The following is a 20,589-nucleotide window of genomic DNA, read 5'->3' on the forward strand; positions in this document are numbered from 1 at the left end:
ATAACAGAGCTTGGATATGAGCATGCATTTTCTTTATTAGACATTACTGGTTTTCTCAGCATTGAGTGATCTGATCTCATAGCAAGGATATACTGTAGCATCAAAGCAAACCAAATCAGTTCATTACTTCTTTTTGGAACATGTGCAGCCACAAGATGGCACTGTAGCATATTTTTATTAGGAATGTTTATACACCAAAGTAGTGTCCATTATGCTGAAGGACAGGGAAGTGTCACTCACATCAAGCTAAATGACAATTTAAAATAAAGGCTCTCACCTGTTCAAACTGCTTGAGTGTGTGGAGCTGAAGAGGAGGAGAGTTGTCTGTTTCATCGCTACACAAATCTAAGCAGAGGAAAAAAAAATTGGGGGGAATTAACAAACTACATGAGCAGTTTATGTTTTCACACAAGCCTAATCGTTTTTTTAATAAGAACTAGGCTATGTACCTGTCATGTGACTTGTGATCTTGGATGAAGTTGGCTCTTCCACAGCACTGTCCAGAGACACAAAAAGTAGCATAGTCAACACACACACAGAGAGAGAGAGAGAGAGAGAGAGAGAGAGAGAGAGAGTGATAAATAAACCTATGAAATCAATAACCTACAGCATATCCATCACAACATTTATAGATATGTGAATCTCGTAAAGAGTAAGCTTTGCAATCCTGAAGAGCAAAGAGCTCTTTCGGAAATTAAAAAAGCCCCTAACATCTTTTCACCATAACAGCATGATCTCATTTGCACCTCTGTGGGGAATTGGGGTCTTTGGGGAGTCCCAGCAGGGGAGAGAAGAGATAAGAGGAGCCACTGAGGGTCATAGGCTATGTATACCACCACTGCATACAGGACTGAATACTGCCCATTCATAGCAGGCTACCTCCCCTTCCAGTCTTTGTGTGTAAATTCCTCTGACAGCTGCTCCATCAGAAAATGTAAAGAACGTTGGTGCATGCCAGAGGTTTAAACGTTCACCAGGTGGATAAATAGTCTACATGCTGAATAATTGTGGTGGGCAGGGGATCAATGTCACGACTGTTTTCTTCAGGAATGTTCAGATATCAGTAGGATGGTCCATTTATAGTTACAGAGAGTGTCCCTGTATGTGGGAGGGATTTGGCGATGCAGTAACCTACATACAATACCACACAAAGCATGGAGAATTTGAACTGCTGGAGACTGAAATCACTCTGAATTAAAAAATAAATAACTCTTGTAGGCTGCTGTATTTGATGTATAACCTGAAATGAGTGCCTGTCAAAACGGTTTTGTTGTTTCAAAGTCATGCATGCGGTCATTATTCTGTCGTGCAATATAATATTAGTTTTTACTGGGCCTGCTGTGTCCCAGGCTTAATTACCCAAATGCCCAATTGGGCCCTTTAAATATTTGCTACTATATCGCAATGTAAGTTCATTTGTGCAAAGTAGGCCAAAATCAGCCTCCTTATCCAACTGTCCTTATCCATATATTTCATCAGAAATGTTTAGCCTATAATAAGTATGGGCATATTGGGGGAATACACACATCCGGTGCATTATGACAATCAAAGTCAAAATTTGTATCGGCAGCGGCCTTAATAGCTTTATCCACCGATCCATAAAGCATGCAGATGGCCACTGTATGTGATACAGCCACGGCCTTTATTAGGCTACACCGAGGATCTACTGCTTTATGATGGAAGACTGAAAACAACACATGAAAGAAAAATAACAGCATTGTAACCCAAAAGGGGTTTTGAATTCGCTCAAACCACGGTTTATAAACCCGGGTCGTGTTTTGTTAAAATAGCCAATGCGCGCTGTATTCTTCCGCTGCGGTGTCCCCCCCCTCACCTCTCAGACTCTCCCCAGATTTGCTCCGGCGGCGATGAGCTCCAATCCATAGCCTATAGGCTGTTCCTTCAGTCAACGGGCATCCATGCCGGTAAGCCGCTGCCTTCAAATCACCCGTCCATTCTTCGTTTTAGGAGAAAATACAACCACACAGGAACATATGTCAATGTGTAATGTGCGCGGTCGACGCACCGCACACCGCTCAGGTTTGGAGGGGGTGTGTGTGTGGATGAAAGCAGCGCCCCATCCCACAGAGCAGAGCCCCTGCTGTTCAACCAGCCCACCGCCAGATGAGCTGAGAGGAACTCTGTTTCAAAAGTAAAAAGGCTCTAAGGATAAAGTCTTCAAAAATAACGATCTGAACCTTTCCTGATTAACCTGAAGATAGCAGATTTTTTACAAAATAAAAATAAAAGCAGCACAACCATGTTTTCAAGGTACAATTTAGCCTATAGCCTGCAGTTTACACTGAGCTATAACAATAAACAGTTATTATGCAGTCCTGCTCTGTATACAGCACATATATGGCCTGCACTGACTTATTGTAGTGCCCTTCATGTATACGTAGACTGAATTTGTTTGAGTTCTTTGTCAAATGTACATTTTTATAGTGCATTCTATTTGTCATTAGTTAAATACATTATTCCGATATGTACAAATAATAAATAACGCAATCTAACCAACAGTGATGGAAGAAGTAGCTTTTCAGGCTCAATACCACACTACTCCATAACAAGTCATGTATGTACATCTTACTTATGTAAAATAGCATCTGAAAAAATATACTTGTGCTAAATAAATATACTAAATAAATATACTCATTATGAGGCAAATTGGCCCCTCACAGACTTGTGTTATTATCATTATTATATGGATTGTACAATGATCAAATATTTCCATTTGAAATGTAGTAGAGTACAAGTAGCCTATAAAGTAGGCTAGCAAAATTGTACACAGCATTTTACAAGTACACCATTCAAAATCAGAGAAATAACATTTGTTCTAACTGCAAACAGAAAAACCTTGTACTGTAGGTTGTAGATCATTTTAATCTGTGATATGATCTTTCCTCTAGTTTCTAATTTTAACAGAAGTATTGTAACATGCTTGGAAAACTGTTTCAACACCCGATGCACCCTTCTCTGGAGTGGATTTTTCCAAAACAAAAGAACCACAATTCTGTTTTCAGGGCACTTACTGAGACCGAACATTAAACCGTTTATATATATAGGCCTAAAGACAGCTCTGGTCTTACAGCACATAACTATTGATATGGTTACCTGGATTTTATATGGCCTGACATTGTAATATCCAGACACTTTTCAGCAGAAAAAAACAGATCTCAATCAGCTGTTATGTATATCAAATTGCATTGCACAAATAATATACTCTACGCTGATATGAAGTGCCTCTGAATGTAAAATGTGCGTTCTTTGTGACTTTAAACAAAAGACTGTGGTTGCAGACCATTGGCTGCTGATTGTCTTATCTTATGAAGAAAGTGACCCGGGGGTCCTGCTCTGAAAAAAGGGACAAAGTTCATAGGATTATGTCATTGTTCGCTTTAGCAGCAGGAACACGGCTTTGGTAATCTTGTTAGAGGCAACAGAACCAGTGTGCCCTTCAGAATAAAACACTGCAACACATACAGCTTTGGAGGAGTAGAGCTGTAGTTCTTAGCTGAGCCTGTGGCAACACACACAAGCCTAAAGGATGAAGAATCATTAGTCTGAGGTAATAAAAGACCCTGCGCTTGCGTAATGTTTCATTCGTGACGGCAATGAGTTGTTAAGCGATATTCACAAAGACGTATAGCCCAGCAACAATCTATCTAAAATAACACCTTTTGGGCGTACCATTCATGATATGTAGTAAAATATTGAAGTTGTGGGAAGTTTATATGGCTTAAATTGTATGTTTCATTCGTCCCCCCATGCTGTTTCAATCGTCCCGACCAGGAGGGACGAATGAAACATTACGCACGCCCCACTTCTGCTGTAATAATTCTTGAACGGTTTTGTTCAAAGCTGAAAATGCAACTGTATTTGACAGAGGACAGGTGTAGGTTAACCTCACTCCATCTGGGAACTTTCCGTTGGAGAACTTTTGGGAAGGGGCGGAAATACTGGTTAGCTGATTGGATGAACCATCTGTCTATCACCTATGTTGGTGATAGACGGGCCAAATCAACCAATCAGATCCACGAAGCGTATGAAAATACAACCACAAGCCCGCCCCTGCTGCTGCAGGCAAAGCATAGCTCGTTAGCTCAGCATGCAAGCAACATGTCGGTAAAGGAGATTTGCCGTTTGTGTAACGAGAATTTAGGAATAAAAGGCACCATTTCAGGTTCCCGAAACATATTCCAAAAGAAGGATCCAAGAGAAAAAAAGCATTAGCGAGCGGCTAACAGAATTAGGGCTACCGCTGTCTGAAAATACTGGTTAGCTGATTGGATAAACCATCTGTCTATCACCACCTAACCCACCTCAAAACCAACGCTGATTGGCCCGGTCCTTTGGCTAACGGCTCCAAATTTTCTCTGCCTCAAGATGCTCGCGAGATCAGGACGGTCTCACGAGGCTAGGTGTAGGTTGCTAATGACAAAATATTTAGCTTTCAGTGCGATATGATCGCTTTGTAAATTACGTTTAAATAAAAAGCTGTGCGGGGGCTGAAGGCATTTTGTGTCAAAGCAACAAGAAATGTGTTAATTGTATAGCCTACACAGACGGATGTTGTGCTAACTGTGTTAAGAGCTTAGGAAAGTTGTTAAAAGTATTGAAAAAAGTGTCATAGCGATTGTGAAAAACTGTAACACATGTCTTGTTGTTTTGACACAAAATGCATACAGCTAACACAAATTTAAAATGCTTAAACTTCTTTTACACACAAGCTCCACCAAAACCAAAACAATGGATCTTTACTGCCAAATTTACAAATGCTTTCACACTGTATGTCAGAACAGATAACATCATGTTCTAAACCTAACTTATAGGCTAAAGTCAAAGTGAACAGCTGATCATATTGTAAATTGAAACACAAATATATCCCCTGCATTTTATATATGCATTTATTGAGAAACAGCTGATTGAAGTCATGCAAATAGATCGATCACAACTGATTCCCTTCTAGGAAACACACAGGTGTTGAGGTTCTTTCAATCGTATGATCATATGGTAGTACAGTAAAAAAAGGACCTATTTGAACAATATACTGTAGATGAACACAGAAAATAAGAAAAATGCCTTCACGAGGGAGAGGAAGAGGAGTACCAGGACAATTCTGTCTCTGTCTCCTTTTTTTCACAAACCGTACTTTCTATAAAGCTACTCTGAGATGGGTCAATCATTTTTTGTATTGAATTTCTGCAGCAAAAGAAAGAAAATGGTGGCTGGGTTGGCTCAGTGGGTAGAGCATGCACACATATACTTGGAGGTTTATGCCTTGACGCAGATATCCAGGGTTCAAATCCAACTTGTGACCATTTCCTGCATGTCTTCCCCCTTTCTCTCTCTGCCCTTTCTCAACTAGCTGTCCTGTCGAATAAAGGCAGAAAACCCCCAAAAATAATCTTTAAAAAAAATATGTTAAACCCAACAAAACAAAAATGTAGAGGCTTCAACAGAAACTGCAGTCCAAAACACAATCTATGATCAATACAGTCACTTGTCTGTTGTAAGGGTAGACCTGATATATAAAATAATGTAGTTTCTGTTATTCCATGGGATGTTAGTGTTTTTTATGACATTGTGCTATTATTGACTAAATGTTCCTGTTGGGAGAGAACATGTGTTAGTGTTTTGGAAGAATTATTTGATTTTGAGACATGATTACATTGTTTTGGTAAACACAGTGTATTGTTAGTGAATTATTGTATTTTGAAAATCGGTGTTGGAGTTTAGTTTACAATGTGTGATTTTGAGCATGAAATTAACTGTTAAAAAAGTTGTTAAAAGTATTGAAAAAAGTGTCATAGCGATCGTGAAAAAACTGTAAACGTGACTGATGTGTACGTGGATAGGCACGATTTTAAATCACTGTAATAAACTACTGTTGCTAACATATTTCTTTCGGTTCAGGTTTATATAAGCCTATTTATTGATTGATTTATTTTCTTCTAACGTTACACTGGTATAACGTTAGTGCTGCATATTATGACCGTTCTAAAAGCTCGGATTTTATTTTTAGGCTTTATTTACTATTACTTCCGGGTCACGTGGCCAGCCTGTCTTTCTTTTAATGTAGATATTCAAACGGAGAAATAAAAAAAATGAATTTCAAAAAACCAAAATCGGACCGTTATTTGAATTTGGTTTAGTCGTTTTTCGTTTTTGGATTCAGAAACCAAAAACGGAGAACGGCTCTTTTTTTACCGTTTCTTTGTTTTTGGTTTGAAACGACAAACGAAAAACAGCTGGTTTCTCGTTATTTTGTTTTGTGGTTCAAACGAAAAAACAAACTATCAAAACGTACACGGACCCTATAGGTCCCATGGGGTCGAAGACTGTGTCCAAGCCTACATTTAATAGCCTTGGACAGTGTCAAACTTGCATATAGTTTATGGAGACATTTTACCATGGCGCCCTCTGCTGGAGTGGTGGTACTACACTCCACTTTATGTGTGTTTGTGCTGCAACGTTTGAACAACCCAAGCATTGACCCTTGTGTACACAGAAGACTGATGCTTGGGCTATAATTAGGCTAAAGAGGGAAGACAAACTATAAGGCGACTCTCCAATTGTATGTATAAGTACATTCAGATACTTGTTAATACGTGGGTAAATGAGAATCTTTTTTTTTGTTGGTGAACTGACCCTTTAGGGTTTAGTGTTAGGGTTTAAGATAAGGGCAAGATATTGTTCATGGTTAAAATGATGAATTCATGAGCTGGAAATCCAGCCTATTGGAACTGAAAGTGTAAACTCAACAACCAAACTGTCACCTTCTACTGCACAATTTGAGTGCCAGTCTGCAAGTTCAGAGTATTTTGTACGTAGTGTAATACTTCATAGTTCACAGTACAGTCTTGCATTAATATGAGCATGTACATAAACAAATGATTCAGACATCCACAAATAATACACTCCTATACGCTGATATGAACGGCCTCTGAATGTAAAAATGTGTTCTTTGTGACTTTAAACAAAAGCCTGTGGTTGCAGACCTTTTTAATCCCATAACCTACTCACAGTGCCTCTGGTATTTATTTTCAACTGAATTATTCAGGGTTGCTTCAATCAGTCGTTACTGACTTTGTAAGATGAAGGATGTAGGCTACACATTTTCTTTTTACAGAATTTCTAAATTTGCATGTCATTTTTACAAACATGTTGCATCTGTTTACACACTATTACAACTTTATTTCAATCAGGAGAGACCCCAGTTTTGAGTGAACAATTATTTATTGGCATGTGCACAATAAAAATGATAAATGAGAACATGGTGATTGTGACGTCATCAAATCCCATGGTGACGTCATCATATTTTAAAGGGAGTCCAGAAGCTGTGAGTATTGTAGGATACCCCCCGATTGAGGCTAGACGCTGGTGGTGGTGATGGTGATGGGGATGAATGAAGAGGATGCTGAGATCTGGATGAAGGAGAAGAGGAGACCTTGGTTCCAAAAACAAGGAACTGGAGGCAAACGGGATGGAGGAGGGTCAGCGATTCACGCTGAAATGAGAGCTGACAGCAACAGAGAGGAGAATATTTAAATAATGACAGCCAAGATGTGATTGGCTGGTAGAAATTGTGTCTAAATCTGACTGGTTTAACTAAAGCAGAAATCTTCAACAGGGGGTTTGGGACCCTTAGGGCTCCTGCACCCTGCCCGCGTGGTGTGAGCGTGGTGTTTCTGTTGCGTGTCAGTTGCGTGTCAGTTGCGTGGCGTTTTCTATGTCTTTACACACCAGAAACGTGTCTGACACGGTACTGCTGCTGCTGCTAGCCTTGTCTGTACAAAACGAAATAATATGTTCTTCAACTTGTTAAACATAAATATACACTGATTTGATTACAGCAAAGACAACGTCGGCAGTATTGACGGCAAAATAGGCTAAAGAATATTTCGTTCTGTTTTGACAGGTGCAAAATTTGAAAATTGATAATTATTTTCATATTATTTATATCTGCATTTATGTCAAAACTTAAAGACAAACATCATGTTATTTTATTAAATGTATTTGAGTCAAAATTATAAACATCTTTTCATATTCTATTTTGCCTGGAAACGTTTCCAACATGCTTGCGTGTCGCGTGAAAAATAAAATATTATATATATATAGATATAGGATATAGGCCCACCTACACGTTATTGTAGTCCTAGTTTAATATGCAACTCAATTTTATACCATATGTAGTCGGGGGACCTTTGCTCCGTCTTGTTGAAGACCCCTGAACTAAAGGGTGAACGCACCAATCATCTGATGAGAGAAAGCAGGAGAAGAGAAAGAGCGAAGGGAATGAGAATGAGTGAGTAACATAAGATAGTCTTCCTAACTAAACACATGTTAAAGGAGAATTCCGGGCAATTTTTACATTAATCTTGATTGCTATATGTATATGAGTACTGCCGATAGCAAAAAAAACGAGCCGAATCGGTGCTAGCAACACGGAGCTGCTGCAGCTAATGCCGAGAGCTCCCACTCAGCTAAAACGGCAGTTATGGGGGCATAAGATAAAGAGTGCCTTTGTGCCTCTTAACAGACACAAAATGCAATTACCGTAAAATGTCTGTGCAACATGAACAGGGACCGTGCATGACAACAAGATGCATTTTGCAACTTAGCCATTGTTTAAATTCACCTATCCTCTTAGCTGCTATCTGCCGTCTGGGATGAGTGAGTGTCTTCAGCCAGGCTCCGGTAATAATCATCACGCAGCAGTTCCATGTGTATTTGTAGCATATATATATCCATTTTGTGTGCTGTCGTTGGTAAATATGAATCTCTGCAGTGGCGAATTGTGTGGTAGTTTCCTTAGCCAGGCTAGCAGCCCGGTCCGCCTCCCTCGCCTGCCGAGGCCGACAACAATCCAACAAGCGCCCGCTGGTCTGGTGGAGGTCTTCCAGAAGACCGTTCAAGCCTTCGCGGCGAAAAATTTTATTTTATTTCACCCTCACAAATAGGTAATTGGCACTGTAGTGGTTATGACCATATTAGTGACTTTTTTCATTAGTGTTTATATAACTCCAGTTCTACTGCTGAGCATAGAGCTTTTTTTTTCATATGTAAGATATCCATTAAAGTGAAACATTCAATGGCCTGAAGACATTTGTTTCCACTTGTGTTTATTAAAATTATCTGCAACCTCAGTGATTGACACCTCTCATAGACGCACAACAGAAGAGACATACATATGTACATTGTCTCTCTCATCAGTAATTTACAGAAAAAAATAATACAATCTTAAGCTTCTGAAGCAATCTTTAGCAGAGATGACTTAAGGCATTATATTTTGTTGCTTTAAAAAAAAAAATTGTAATCTCTGACCAGCAAACTTGTACCGGTACTGATATTTCTGTGCAATGTGGTTTCTATGTAGTGCTGCAATTTAGCTGCAATGGCCTCAATACACACTAGATGTCCTCATAAGACCACTGTGTACCCTCCTGTGTCTACAACATCACAATACATGTCCAGCCTTCCACAGCAATGCTTCATTACAGCCATTCACTTCACTTCTCAGTCGTCCCAGTACAATCACACCAGATACACCAGTTCTACATCAGTTAAAGAGTCTCTAATCTAATTCCTAAGTCCTCTCAAAGACCACACGGGGTCCCGACTTGCTCAGCCGAGGCTCTGCAGAGATGATCCAGATGGCTGGGGCTTTCGTCAAGTCCCTGTCAATCATCTCGTTCTCCTCGGCCCGGGCCAACGCCTCCAGTTCAGGGGAGGTTTCTGGGTACCAGTCTACCATGAACTTATCCTTGGCCTCACAATAGTTCACAACCACTTCCTCAGGCTGCTCCCCAAACACCCAGTCTGAAAAAAAAAAACAAAACAGAAAGAGAGGGAATAGGGAACAGAGAAAAGCTGTGAGTGATGATATTTAAAAGCAGATCAGACACTTTTAGTATCTTCTGGCTTAAGAAGGATCTACAGCAGGGGTCATTAACGTTTTGACCCCTCAGCTGAAAAAGAGATGGAGCAGAGACCCCTTACACACACGTTATTGCATATTACAATAACGTGGGCCTACAATAACGTGTGGGCCGGCCTAGAGCCTTCACACATACCATTTTATGGTGCATAAAATACTAAGCTAATTAAATAATAATTGTTAAAATATATATTTATACATCATGCTTCAATGTTAACATGTGGCATAGTGAATCCTTAAGCTTGACTATATCTGTGGATGGCTACTTTATGGCTCTCTACCTATAGGCCAGAAAAGCCAATCATCAATATTGTGTAAATTAAAAAAAAGATGTATCTTTACCAACAATATGTTGAATTCATGTTAATATATATTTTCAGACATATTTAATTATTTATTTATTTTCTAACAATAATTTGGTGCCCCCCCCCGTAGCAACTCAGAGGAGCCCCTATGGGTCCTGGACCCGCTGTTAAAGATCTCTGATCTACAGTACTGTAACAAACCTGCAAAGTCATGGAGGAGGTCTGTGATGAGGTGACCGATGATGGCATAAAGAACACCAAGCACGACAAAGACTGCGATGATCAGGTAGATGACGTAGGTAGGCAGGTGGACAGCATCCCGAGAGGGGGGTACGTAGCTCTCGAACAACACCGTCCCATCGCCTTCCCTGTAACGAACACTTAAACTGTCCTCGGTCACCTCCATCGGTGTCTGAGAGTCTCCACAGCTGCTGTCAGCCTGAGAATCCACTTAATATCTCAGAGTCATCGCTGTATGGAAAGGAGCTGGCACAAAGGTTTCAACAGAGCTTTGTATGCAAATGACAAAAAGATCAGGAGGAAATCACTCATTTGCTTCACATAATGTAACACAATGAACCATGCATTATACTTACAAAGAGTTTAGCAACCAGAACGTGGATACAAACTTCTACAGCAAGGAAGCAGGCAACGATCCTCCAGTTTCACTGGGTGTCTTCACATCCCTGGCAACACTAAGCATGTGAGAAGACTTCAATTAAAAGTACAACTATATCTCTCACCCTGAAAAGTTTTTCATTTTGTTTCCGCTGTACAAACCCCTTCTTCTCTGTCTGTTTGTGGAGCTACGCAGATGGAAACTAGATTAGCTGCTGCAGCTACAGGCAGACAAGGTCAGAGGAAAAATGCCACGAGCACAGTTTCCTAATGAGTAAGAGAGAGAATTTACCTGATGCATATAGAAGAGCATACAGATCTATCCAACTAGCTACCTTTGTAACCTTGTTGAGAAAATTCCTTTTGAAGTAAAGTCTATTATTGTATCTATGTGTCTTACTATAAATTTATCTATCTATATGTTCTTCTTCTGCGTAAATCATTATCGAACAGTATTTAATATGACTAATGTACAGTAATCCTTGGCATTGACAAATAAGGTCACTGGCCCTGAGATAACCAGGTATTAGAGGAAGGTAAGATGGATTAAAGGACACAGACAAGACAAACGTCACTCTTGTATTATTCAGTTGTTTAATGGAGAGAAGCTTAGTCCAACACCAGAACAGATCACACTGACATGTTTGTCTTGACAGCAATATACAAAATGTGATGGAAGGGGAAAAACTGTGGGTTATTGCAGTTTGACAGGTCTGTGAGGAAAATGCACAAAAATGGCAATTCATATGCAATTTTGCTACACTTTGTCATGAAGGTTATACATATTTGATCAAGTTACACAATCTTTGGATTTTAAATGGCAGTTATTGAAAGAAAATGTATTTTTTACATCTCACATCAACATCTTTGAAGATAGCTTACATACTTTTCGCATGAGAAATTGATGGGCAGCAAACAATGATATAGTGCAATGTATTTTGAATGACTGACATTATGAACCATGTTTACATCCATTTTTAGTAAGTAATCAAAAGTAAGCATTTGTTTCTTATGAGTACAAACTACAAGTGTTGAGCACATTGTTTTATATTGAACTAAAATGCTTTAGCTTATGCATGCATCACTACAGCAAAGTCACAACATTGTTCACTGGAAGGAGATATGCGACAAAAACTGATCTGAACTACAGCTGTGACAGAGTGACAACTCAAAGGGAAGTGGCATACGGGGTCATGGGGCAGGCGAAGCTCACGCTATGAGCAGACATCCTTTTTTCTCCGGGGTATGATGAAGTGATGGCGCTTCTCAGTGGAGGAGGAGTGGATGGACGACCGTGGCCCTCATCTCCCCGGTAGAAACCGGGCAGCGGCCCGTCCTTTTCCTTCTCTATCTTCAGGCGGTCTTTCTCCATCGTACTGTAAACGTTCACTCGCCGCTCTTCTTCTATTTCTGCTCTACCTTCCTCTGAATCATCCTCCACTGGTTTAGGGCCAAGAATCCAGTCTGTGAAAAGAAACAGATGAGAACCACAACATGTGAGAATGAAATGGAATTATTTTCTGTGACTTCTAAGTGTCTTTTGAAGGGGCACAGCACCATTTATACATATACATAAGTTACATAAATTCAGATTACTTGTCATGGAGCCTGGAAAATAAGTTATATAGTTTTTCTGTGGCCCTGGAGGAAGCTCTCTAGAGTAAATAAATTAAAAAATATTAACCCTGATGATGTCATCATCAGGTTTTAAGGACTAAAAGTCTGGATATCTTGGCCTCCCAACATTGTGGAATTGCAATAGAAAATCAGCAGAGTGCCCCTTTAAAAGTGTTACTTTAGCAGCAGTTATTCACTCAAATTTGAATCAGTTTTGGGCAATTACCTTAATGGTATAAGAAGGAAACTGTTGGGAAGGTTGACCTGTGCACACAAACCTCACAGTGAATGCGAAGGAGAGTCATCAAACAACAACACAGTCAGCCAAGAGGGGAAAGAAGGGAAAGACAAAACACTGATGCAGCCATGGCCCGAGAGCTCAGGGAGGACAAAGGAACTCAAAGACACCGGAGAGATGAGAAGGTGAACACCAGCCAGGGGTTACCTGCTAGGTCATGCAACAGATCTTTAATCAGATGTCCCACTATGGCGTACGTGGCCACTAAAACCAACGCAACCCCGACTAGGACATAGACTACACTGCGCGGCAGATGTATAGCATCTCTGGCCGGTGGTATGTAGTCCACAAAGTAGGCCTCCTCCTCCTCCTTCCTCCTGGACAGCTGGAGGAGCTGTCGGTGCTCAAACACCAGCTGTGTGAGGTTCAAAAGCAGAGCTCCTCCTGACGCGTTTAGGGACACAACCGGTTGTTGGTTCATGGTTTTTCAGTTGCTTTGCTAGAGTTGGTTTTGACAAAGGGATACTGTCTTTATAGGATGGTCTGTTCAAGGAGCGCGGTGAAGTATTTGGGGCTGCTTCTTTGTGTGATTTGTTGCAGATCCGAGCTCCTTCACTGCACTGTAAAACTTGGGAAACGGGTGTAAAAGGTGCATCACAGACGAAGAGGGAGAGAGTAAAAAGAAGATGTTAAACACTTTTATATTTTCTGAAGCCGGGACGTATGGCATGATTGGTGACAGCTGGGAATTTCAAGATAGTTTAAAAATGAGAACATGGTTTCTTGGGAGTGACAGCTCCCTGTCACAAAGTGGTGGTTCAGAAAATGTACTTTACCAGACAAGAAAAATGTGATACCCTAAGTGTGCCAACTCTCCTAATCTTTTGTCTAGACTTAAATCCAAGCATTCCTCCTTCTAGTGTTTTGGAGAGGGGCCCTCGGTCAAATTTCCAGGGGAGCCAGGAGTGTGAGATGCACGAGAGGTGAATATAGGACAGACAGAGTTAATAGGATTGAGTCTGTCACAGAGCAATATCAGCTTTCCATCTGTAGGGATTAGAGATACGAGCACGGAGAGGTGGACAGTAATACCGCAAAGAGGCTTAATGCCCTCCATGTATATACCGTAGTCTATATTTATACACACACACACACACACACACACACACACACACACACACACACACACACACACACACACACATATTACAGTAAACCCAATTTCTCCTGGGTTTAAACTGGCATCACTTTATGAATATCCCACGCTCTGAATTCATCCTAAGCACAGCAGGTTCACTTCTTATATTCTATAAATGTCCTGTCACATAATTCACTGATATGACACTTTATTTTCATGCCTCCTTTCTTGCTTAATAACAGAGCAGATGGCGATATTTCAAAATGTGACCAATGAATATCCTCAAGGGTAGGAAAACTGTAACTTATGAAAGATTCATATGAATTGTGATAACTGTTTTGTGACACCTTACCTCATGATCAAGACTTGCAACGGCCCCTCAGTTCTTTTCTTTGACTTGTGAAGGAACGGAGTTCCAAATTGGCGTGTGTCGTATACGCAGATGGCTCTGCAAATAACAACAAACACATGGCAGAAAGTTAAAGTCATGCAAATCCAAAAAAGGCTTACCGTAGTGGCTGCTCGATCACAGCTAACCAAAAAAACCAACCCACCATCAATGATTAAGTGTGCAGGTAATCCAACAATAATAAGCTTTTCTACTCTCTCAGAACTTCTCTGTGAAGCATCAGGTTGGCGATTGTTTCTTTAAGCTTTAGATTCATCTTCTTTTGGTGGCTCGGGAACTTTGCAAAACTGAGACATGAGAAATTGCCATTCTAGGATGCTGATGGCAATATTTGCAAAGAGGATGAACCAAGAGACTGGGTGCAGACCCCAGTAGAAGACGTGTGTCATGCTGTGTAGAAAAGCTGAAAGCTTTAAAAAGATGAAAAACTTAAATGAAAACCAAGTCTTCCCGTAAAGAAGGAACCAGGGGGGAAAAAAGAGACTAAGCGGAAGAATGGATGTAATGAAAAAGCATCGTGAGGTCTCTGAGTGTGTCCCAGGATGAGGCTGTCAGGAGAACCAGACTGTATGTGTCAGTATCAAGATGTTGTACAATAATCCATGACAGGATTTGCATGACACATGCCAATGTCACCGGGAACACCTTTTAACTGAGTCAGCAGGGAGTTCATTAAGCATCACCTGAAATACCTGTTGACAGTTTCAACAGCTAATTCACACTGTAAGCCACAAATAGGACTAGCAGAAAAATCGCAGATAATAACACGTGAAATTCAATGTATTTTCCTGAGCTAAAGTTTGAGATGCATTTAGATAAGTTACCTGTAAGAAGGACTCCTTTCTCATTAACTTGCAGGATCCATTCAGTTCAGTAAAACATTTAAAGTATGGTTTCCAAGTCCTCTCCAGGTAAAACAGAAAGCCAAAATCAGACTCACAGAAAGCACTACAAGCTGAACTGCTCTTGCTCACTAATACTAAGCACAAAAAAAGAGAACAAAACACCCAGTAATTCAGTCCATATTGACTGTGACTCCCTCAGGCCGGGGTGACCAACTTCTTGGGTTTGTCTTCTGCCTCCGACAGCCACTTGTAGTAGACATCGCTCAGGACAAAGGCCCAGTAGACCACTGTTAGAGAGGTGTTTACGGTAATAATGCTGATGATTAAAGGGTGCAGCATTGCATCAGACTCTTCAAGAATCTGTGTCACCTCAAAAAACTTGAGTGTCTGCTGTGTGGGTGAAGGGTTGTATGTATGTTCTCTGTCCGCTTCTATACTGGACTCCCCACCCCTCTTGACTCTCTCTTTCCACTGGCCACTACGTTTCTGTGGAAGCATCAGCAGCAGCAGCAGCAGCAGCAGCAGCATAATCCTCTTCAGCCGCTTTGTTACAGAAGATAACGTTGCATTAGATGTAGGCCTGCTTTACAAAGGTCCATCCATAAGATGTTGTTGCGTCACGCATATAATGCACTTGAGTGCTGTGAGACAATATAACTAAATATGTAAAGAAACTGCTAAATTACAATGATGATTTAAACAACCCCAGTGACTTGGGAGGAAACAAAAATACATAATCTTTGTTCTGAACTTCATGTTCTCTCTGATATAATCCACAAACTAATCAAGACTGGAGACATCAGACAGAGGAGTTCTTAATCTGACAACAAACAGGACAGATGGCTCCTTAATCAGACCCCAGGGGCCACAGGAGCACAGACTAACACTTCAACATGTGCAGCATGATGTTATCTATTCACAACAGACTCATCACATGTACCTAGAATTCATAAACTGGATGAAATTAGAAAGCAAAAGCAAAAAGGTGAAAATCAGTGTTTGAAAAAGAGCATCAAGGAAAGAAAGATAATTTCTTCCACCAGATGGCAGTCTGTACAAGCATACACTGAACGGTGGACGATGGTTTGGTTTCCTCGCACAGTAGATAGTTGAATTGTAATCAGTTGCAGCCAGGAATACCAAAGTGCTTGTTTTCACCAAGGACAAATGCGTATTTTACGCATTACGCGCGATCCAGAAGTCCATTATCTGCACTTTGCACGGCTCTCCCTTTAAAGTTTCAATCAGTAGACGTGATTACTGAGTTGAACTTTGAGACCTACTAGATAGCAGACGTATTGGAGCAGCAGTGTTGCTTCATCACAGATCAAAAGGCAACGAGGTGACACACTTTAATGACCTCCGTCCCTCGGTGGCAGTGGAGAGGACACTGGCTTTTAACATGCCTCGCTTCACAACCAAGCGTGTTTAGCAGATAATAGTTCGATCTGGACATTTCTTTCTAAAAAAAAAAGAGGTAAAACAATTTGGTTTTAACAATGAGGCCTCCGGTGGACGTCTGCGTGTTGATCCTTTCTCTCTCGGCTCCTGGAGTTTTGAAGGCCATGAACAAAATCCCTGCACTTCAGGAGTAAGTGTGCATCATGTACTCTTTGATAATTTAACTCTCATCTTGGCCTGCTGTATAGAATACTGTATGGAGGCTCTGCTTAAAGCCGCTGATATTTGGGGTATAAAGCGGACCACAGCCAGAGGGGAGAGGAGGTTTAGCGAGGGCGTGTTTATCCCGAGCTAACCTCGTTTAAAGTTACTGTTGGGAGTCTTTAAGCCAACACAGGAAACAAGATTCACTTAAGCCTTAGGATTACATTTGTGAATTTAAGGAAAATGTAATACACTTTTAAAAGTAGGCCTAAATGTAGTAAATTGCCTTGTGATGCTTTTAAAATGTAACAATATCACACATTCATTAGTGTTCCTTGTTAGTCCCAAGATCAATGCTATTGATCCATAGAGCTGCACTTTTAAGGGTCCCATATCAGGCTCATTGTCCGGTTCATACTTGTATTTTGTGTTTCTACTGGAAATGTTTACATGCTTTAATGTTTCGAAAAACATACTTTTTCTTGTACAGTCTGTCTGAATATACCTGTATTCACCCTCGGTCTAAAACACTCTATTTTAGTGCTTGTGTTTTTAAGGCCCCCTCCCAAAAAAGCCCAGTCTGCTCTGATTGGTCAATGTTTCTGGGACTTCCACATCTTCTCTGTACCGTCACTGCAGTCGGGGAATGACTGTAAAGCCACCGTAGCGGCACTTTCTACCTAGTAGAGTTGGGAATTGCAATCTAGTTTCACATTATTTATATAGCACCTCAATCTGCTTTATAGTTAAAAAAAAGACATACAACCCTACATTTTCTTTTCTTCTTGACCAGCATTACTCATAAAACAGAACTGAGAATTTTAATTTCACCAAAGAAAACCTTAAAGTTAATGAAAGCACAGTTGTAAATCAGTGTAAATTGATGTATGGACTCTCCCCGTTATTCCTCAGACCTCTTCCTATCCTGGGAATGGGAATGGTCGTCCTGGGACTTGTTATTCTTCTCCTCCTCCTCACTGTGCAAAACCAGAAGAAAGTGGACCCCTTATTCTATGGTACAACCAGACAAACACAAACTTTAACGTTTTTTGTTTGTGAAATGGTGTTTTATTTTCATTGTGCGTCTATGTGTCTGTCCAGTATTTGCAGGGTTTTCCTTCACCTGCATGGTGGGCCTGACCAATGCTTTAGAGCAGGATGGGTTCATCTCTGGCTTCATGGCCTTCTATCTAAAGATGGTAAGAGGACACCACCACAGAGCTAAACCTTCACCCTCTCTGTCCCAATGATCCTTTTGTATTTCAGACGTTTCTATGTCAAAAGTCAAAATTCCTCATGCCGTCTGTTCAGGGTGAGCCTCATCTAAGAACCGCCTACGCTGTGATGATGTCTTACTGGGACGGCATCGTTCACTTGCTCCTCTTCCTCACCATCATCCACCGCATGTTCCAAGGGTAAGCTGTGACGTCACCATAAGAAACCCGTCCGCTATGTGTTCAGTGAATCCTCTGATGATGGATTTTCTGTCCATGCAGGAAGTCCTATCGTAGCCTGGGGCTGCTGTGGGCCGGCTCCTCCATCGGCCATCAAATTGTTCACATCCCAGGAGTGGTTATTAGTAAGAGCTACCTATTGATTCATCACATCACCTGTGCCGTTTGCATCTTTTTCTATTACTGATGTCTCGTCTGTGCAGGTAAATACGGGTCTAACATTCAACCAGCCTTTTGGAGGAACGTCCCGTTCTTCTTGGTGCCTTTCTGGGCGGCCTCGCTGCTCTTTAGCCGACCGAGAGAGATGCCAGTCGTAACAGCAGACAAGGTAAATCTCGGCAGATGAGACATTTACAATATTCTGTATATCTAGAAAAGGGGTGTCCAACCTTTTTTTTCTTTTAAGATTGTTTAATTTGAGCTATTGTCAGAGGAGGAAAGTTTTTACAGTAAGAAAAGGAAAAGAGAAAACAAATAAAACTTGTGAAGCAGACTTTATTTTTTGCATTTCTCACTCTGACAATAATCTCACGACCCGTGAATGCAAAATAACAGAATTTCATCAGAAGTTGTTGTTATAAATACTATAAAATTGCAAATACGTTTTAAACATTAAGACATACAAATATGCATACAAATGCAGCCTGTGCAAATCTGCCTATTGGTCAGGCTTTATTGACCCTTTCAAGTAATTGAAGGTATTGAATGTTCGGTACTGAGATTTTTCCTGTGTCGACTAGATTATAGCCGAGCAGAAGAAAGGATTGCTGTCTCGACCTGTTGACCTGCTTCTGTCTCTTCTGTTACTCGGAGCAATGGCCTTCTCTGTTTTCAGAGGCTTTGTGAGTAAAACTATTTATCTGTCCAGTATTACTGCTGAACTCACGGAGACATGAGGTCACATGTGTAGTATGGATACCATAACTGTCTCCTTCTGCTCTGCTCCAGGTGGTGCTGGACTGTCCTCTGGATGCCTGTTTCACCTACGTCTACCAGTACGAGCCCTACCTCAAAGACCCAGTTGGCTTTCCAAGAGTTACAGTCAGTCCGGAGAAAAATACACCGGATAAATTCAAATGTTCTGTATATTCTTGTTCAAAATGATAAGCGATCTTTTTGTGCACCATTCCTGCAGATGCTGGTGTATTTTTTCTATGCTCTGCCCCTGCTGACTGTCTTCACCTATGGTCTGAAAACACCTGGATGCAGCTGGATGTTGGACTGGACCATCTTCTTTGCTGGGGCCATGGCTCAGGTAACTGTGGTTTTTATTGTTGCTTTAATTAATATTCCTTGAAAAAGCTAAATACAGTGTACAGCTTACTTCCTCCTGCTGTTCTCTCAGACCCAGTGGTGCCATATCGGAGCATCTCTGCACTCTCGCACTCCCTTCACGTACCGAGTCCCAGCAGACAAATGGTGGCCTGTTATCACCCTCAATGTGCTGCTGGCTGCTGCGCCGGCTCTGCTGGCCCTGCGCTGCCACAACAACCCCGCTTATTTTCTGAAACCTGTTCCCGAGGGACAGACCAGCAACAAGAAGAAGAAAAACTAGACCACACACCAGCCACGGACTGATGAGGAATACTTCACGCTGTGACAAGGCTAATGTTTTCTGGGGACTCTCTTTGGCGCACAAACTGCATTAAACACTTTATCAACTTCAAACTCAGATGAAATCTTAAAAAACGTTACTCTCTGAATCAACTGTTTTTAAAATCAGTCACCTCGCGCAGCAGCAGCACTCCCTGCATGGACTATTGGACCCTGATAAGAAGGCCGTTGATGGTGTTGAGGACTGTGATCAGCTTTCAGGTGACTCATGCAGATACCCAGTTGGTCTCTTCCCAAACTAAGACTATTAACTGGACTCCACAGCTGGAAGTTTGTTTTTACTGATCTAAAATTCTGTTTCAATTGTTTTAAAAACTGTGAATATAAGAAGAAGACTCACCGAATGCTTAAATGATGCTGAATTAATGCTGAATAAGAGTTGATGATAAGTTAGATAATAGCAGATGCTATTCAAATGGAGAATTTGATGAAGGAAAAACTCAACCGGGTGCCCTATATTGTGTCAAATATTTGATGACTTTCATTACGTCACCGGGGCATCAACCAACAATTACATTCTTATTAATTGTTTAATCATTTGGTCTAGAAAATAATGAAACATGTCCGTCATAATTTCCAAAAGCTGATGATTGGGAAAAAACCCTCCTCACATTGGAGAAGCTGAAACCAGAGATTTAGTGTATTTGCTTGATAAGTGACTTAAATGATTGATTATCAAAATAATTCTGTCCAGCAACTAATTGATTAATCACTTTCCACTATAATTCTGCCTGCATCTTAGAGTGGTTTTTCATGTTTTTATGTTCCACTTTATTTTGTACAATAAAAAGAAATGGAGCACTGAA

The 20,589-nt window shown here is 40.8% G+C and overlaps 2 protein-coding genes across 3 annotated transcripts in view; one reads left to right on the forward strand and one right to left on the reverse strand.

The window, feature by feature from the left end:
• wu:fj49a02 (myomegalin) overlaps positions 1 to 2,035 on the reverse strand; it is a 48,345-nt gene extending 46,310 nt beyond the window's left edge. Inside the window, exons 1-3 of the mRNA XM_028593971.1 lie at positions 1,835 to 2,035; positions 450 to 496; positions 278 to 345 (exon numbers count right to left, since the gene is read on the reverse strand). Coding sequence (XP_028449772.1) covers positions 278 to 345; positions 450 to 496; positions 1,835 to 1,884 — 165 coding nt within the window. The 5' untranslated portion in view covers positions 1,885 to 2,035. The remainder of the gene's footprint in view (positions 1 to 277; positions 346 to 449; positions 497 to 1,834) is intronic.
• Positions 2,036 to 8,211: 6,176 nt separating this feature from the next.
• tm6sf2a (transmembrane 6 superfamily member 2a) lies at positions 8,212 to 20,226 on the forward strand. 2 transcript variants are annotated; one of them, XM_028593840.1, is made up of 10 exons: positions 8,212 to 8,308; positions 17,628 to 17,731; positions 17,817 to 17,914; positions 18,027 to 18,130; positions 18,212 to 18,294; positions 18,373 to 18,497; positions 18,910 to 19,011; positions 19,118 to 19,210; positions 19,305 to 19,424; positions 19,515 to 20,226. In XM_028593840.1, exons 2-10 carry the CDS (start codon positions 17,647 to 17,649, stop codon positions 19,722 to 19,724), a joined length of 1,020 nt encoding a protein of 339 aa, XP_028449641.1. In that variant the 5' UTR covers positions 8,212 to 8,308; positions 17,628 to 17,646; the 3' UTR covers positions 19,725 to 20,226. The 2 variants fall into 2 exon arrangements, with proteins under 2 accessions (XP_028449641.1, XP_028449640.1); XM_028593839.1 differs by lacking the exon at positions 8,212 to 8,308 and adding an exon at positions 16,226 to 16,701.
• The last annotated feature ends 363 nt before the right edge of the window (positions 20,227 to 20,589 follow it).

The sequence above is a fragment of the Perca flavescens genome, chromosome 12 (genome assembly GCF_004354835.1).
Source record: "Perca flavescens isolate YP-PL-M2 chromosome 12, PFLA_1.0, whole genome shotgun sequence".
Classification (NCBI taxonomy): Eukaryota; Metazoa; Chordata; class Actinopteri; order Perciformes; family Percidae; genus Perca; species Perca flavescens.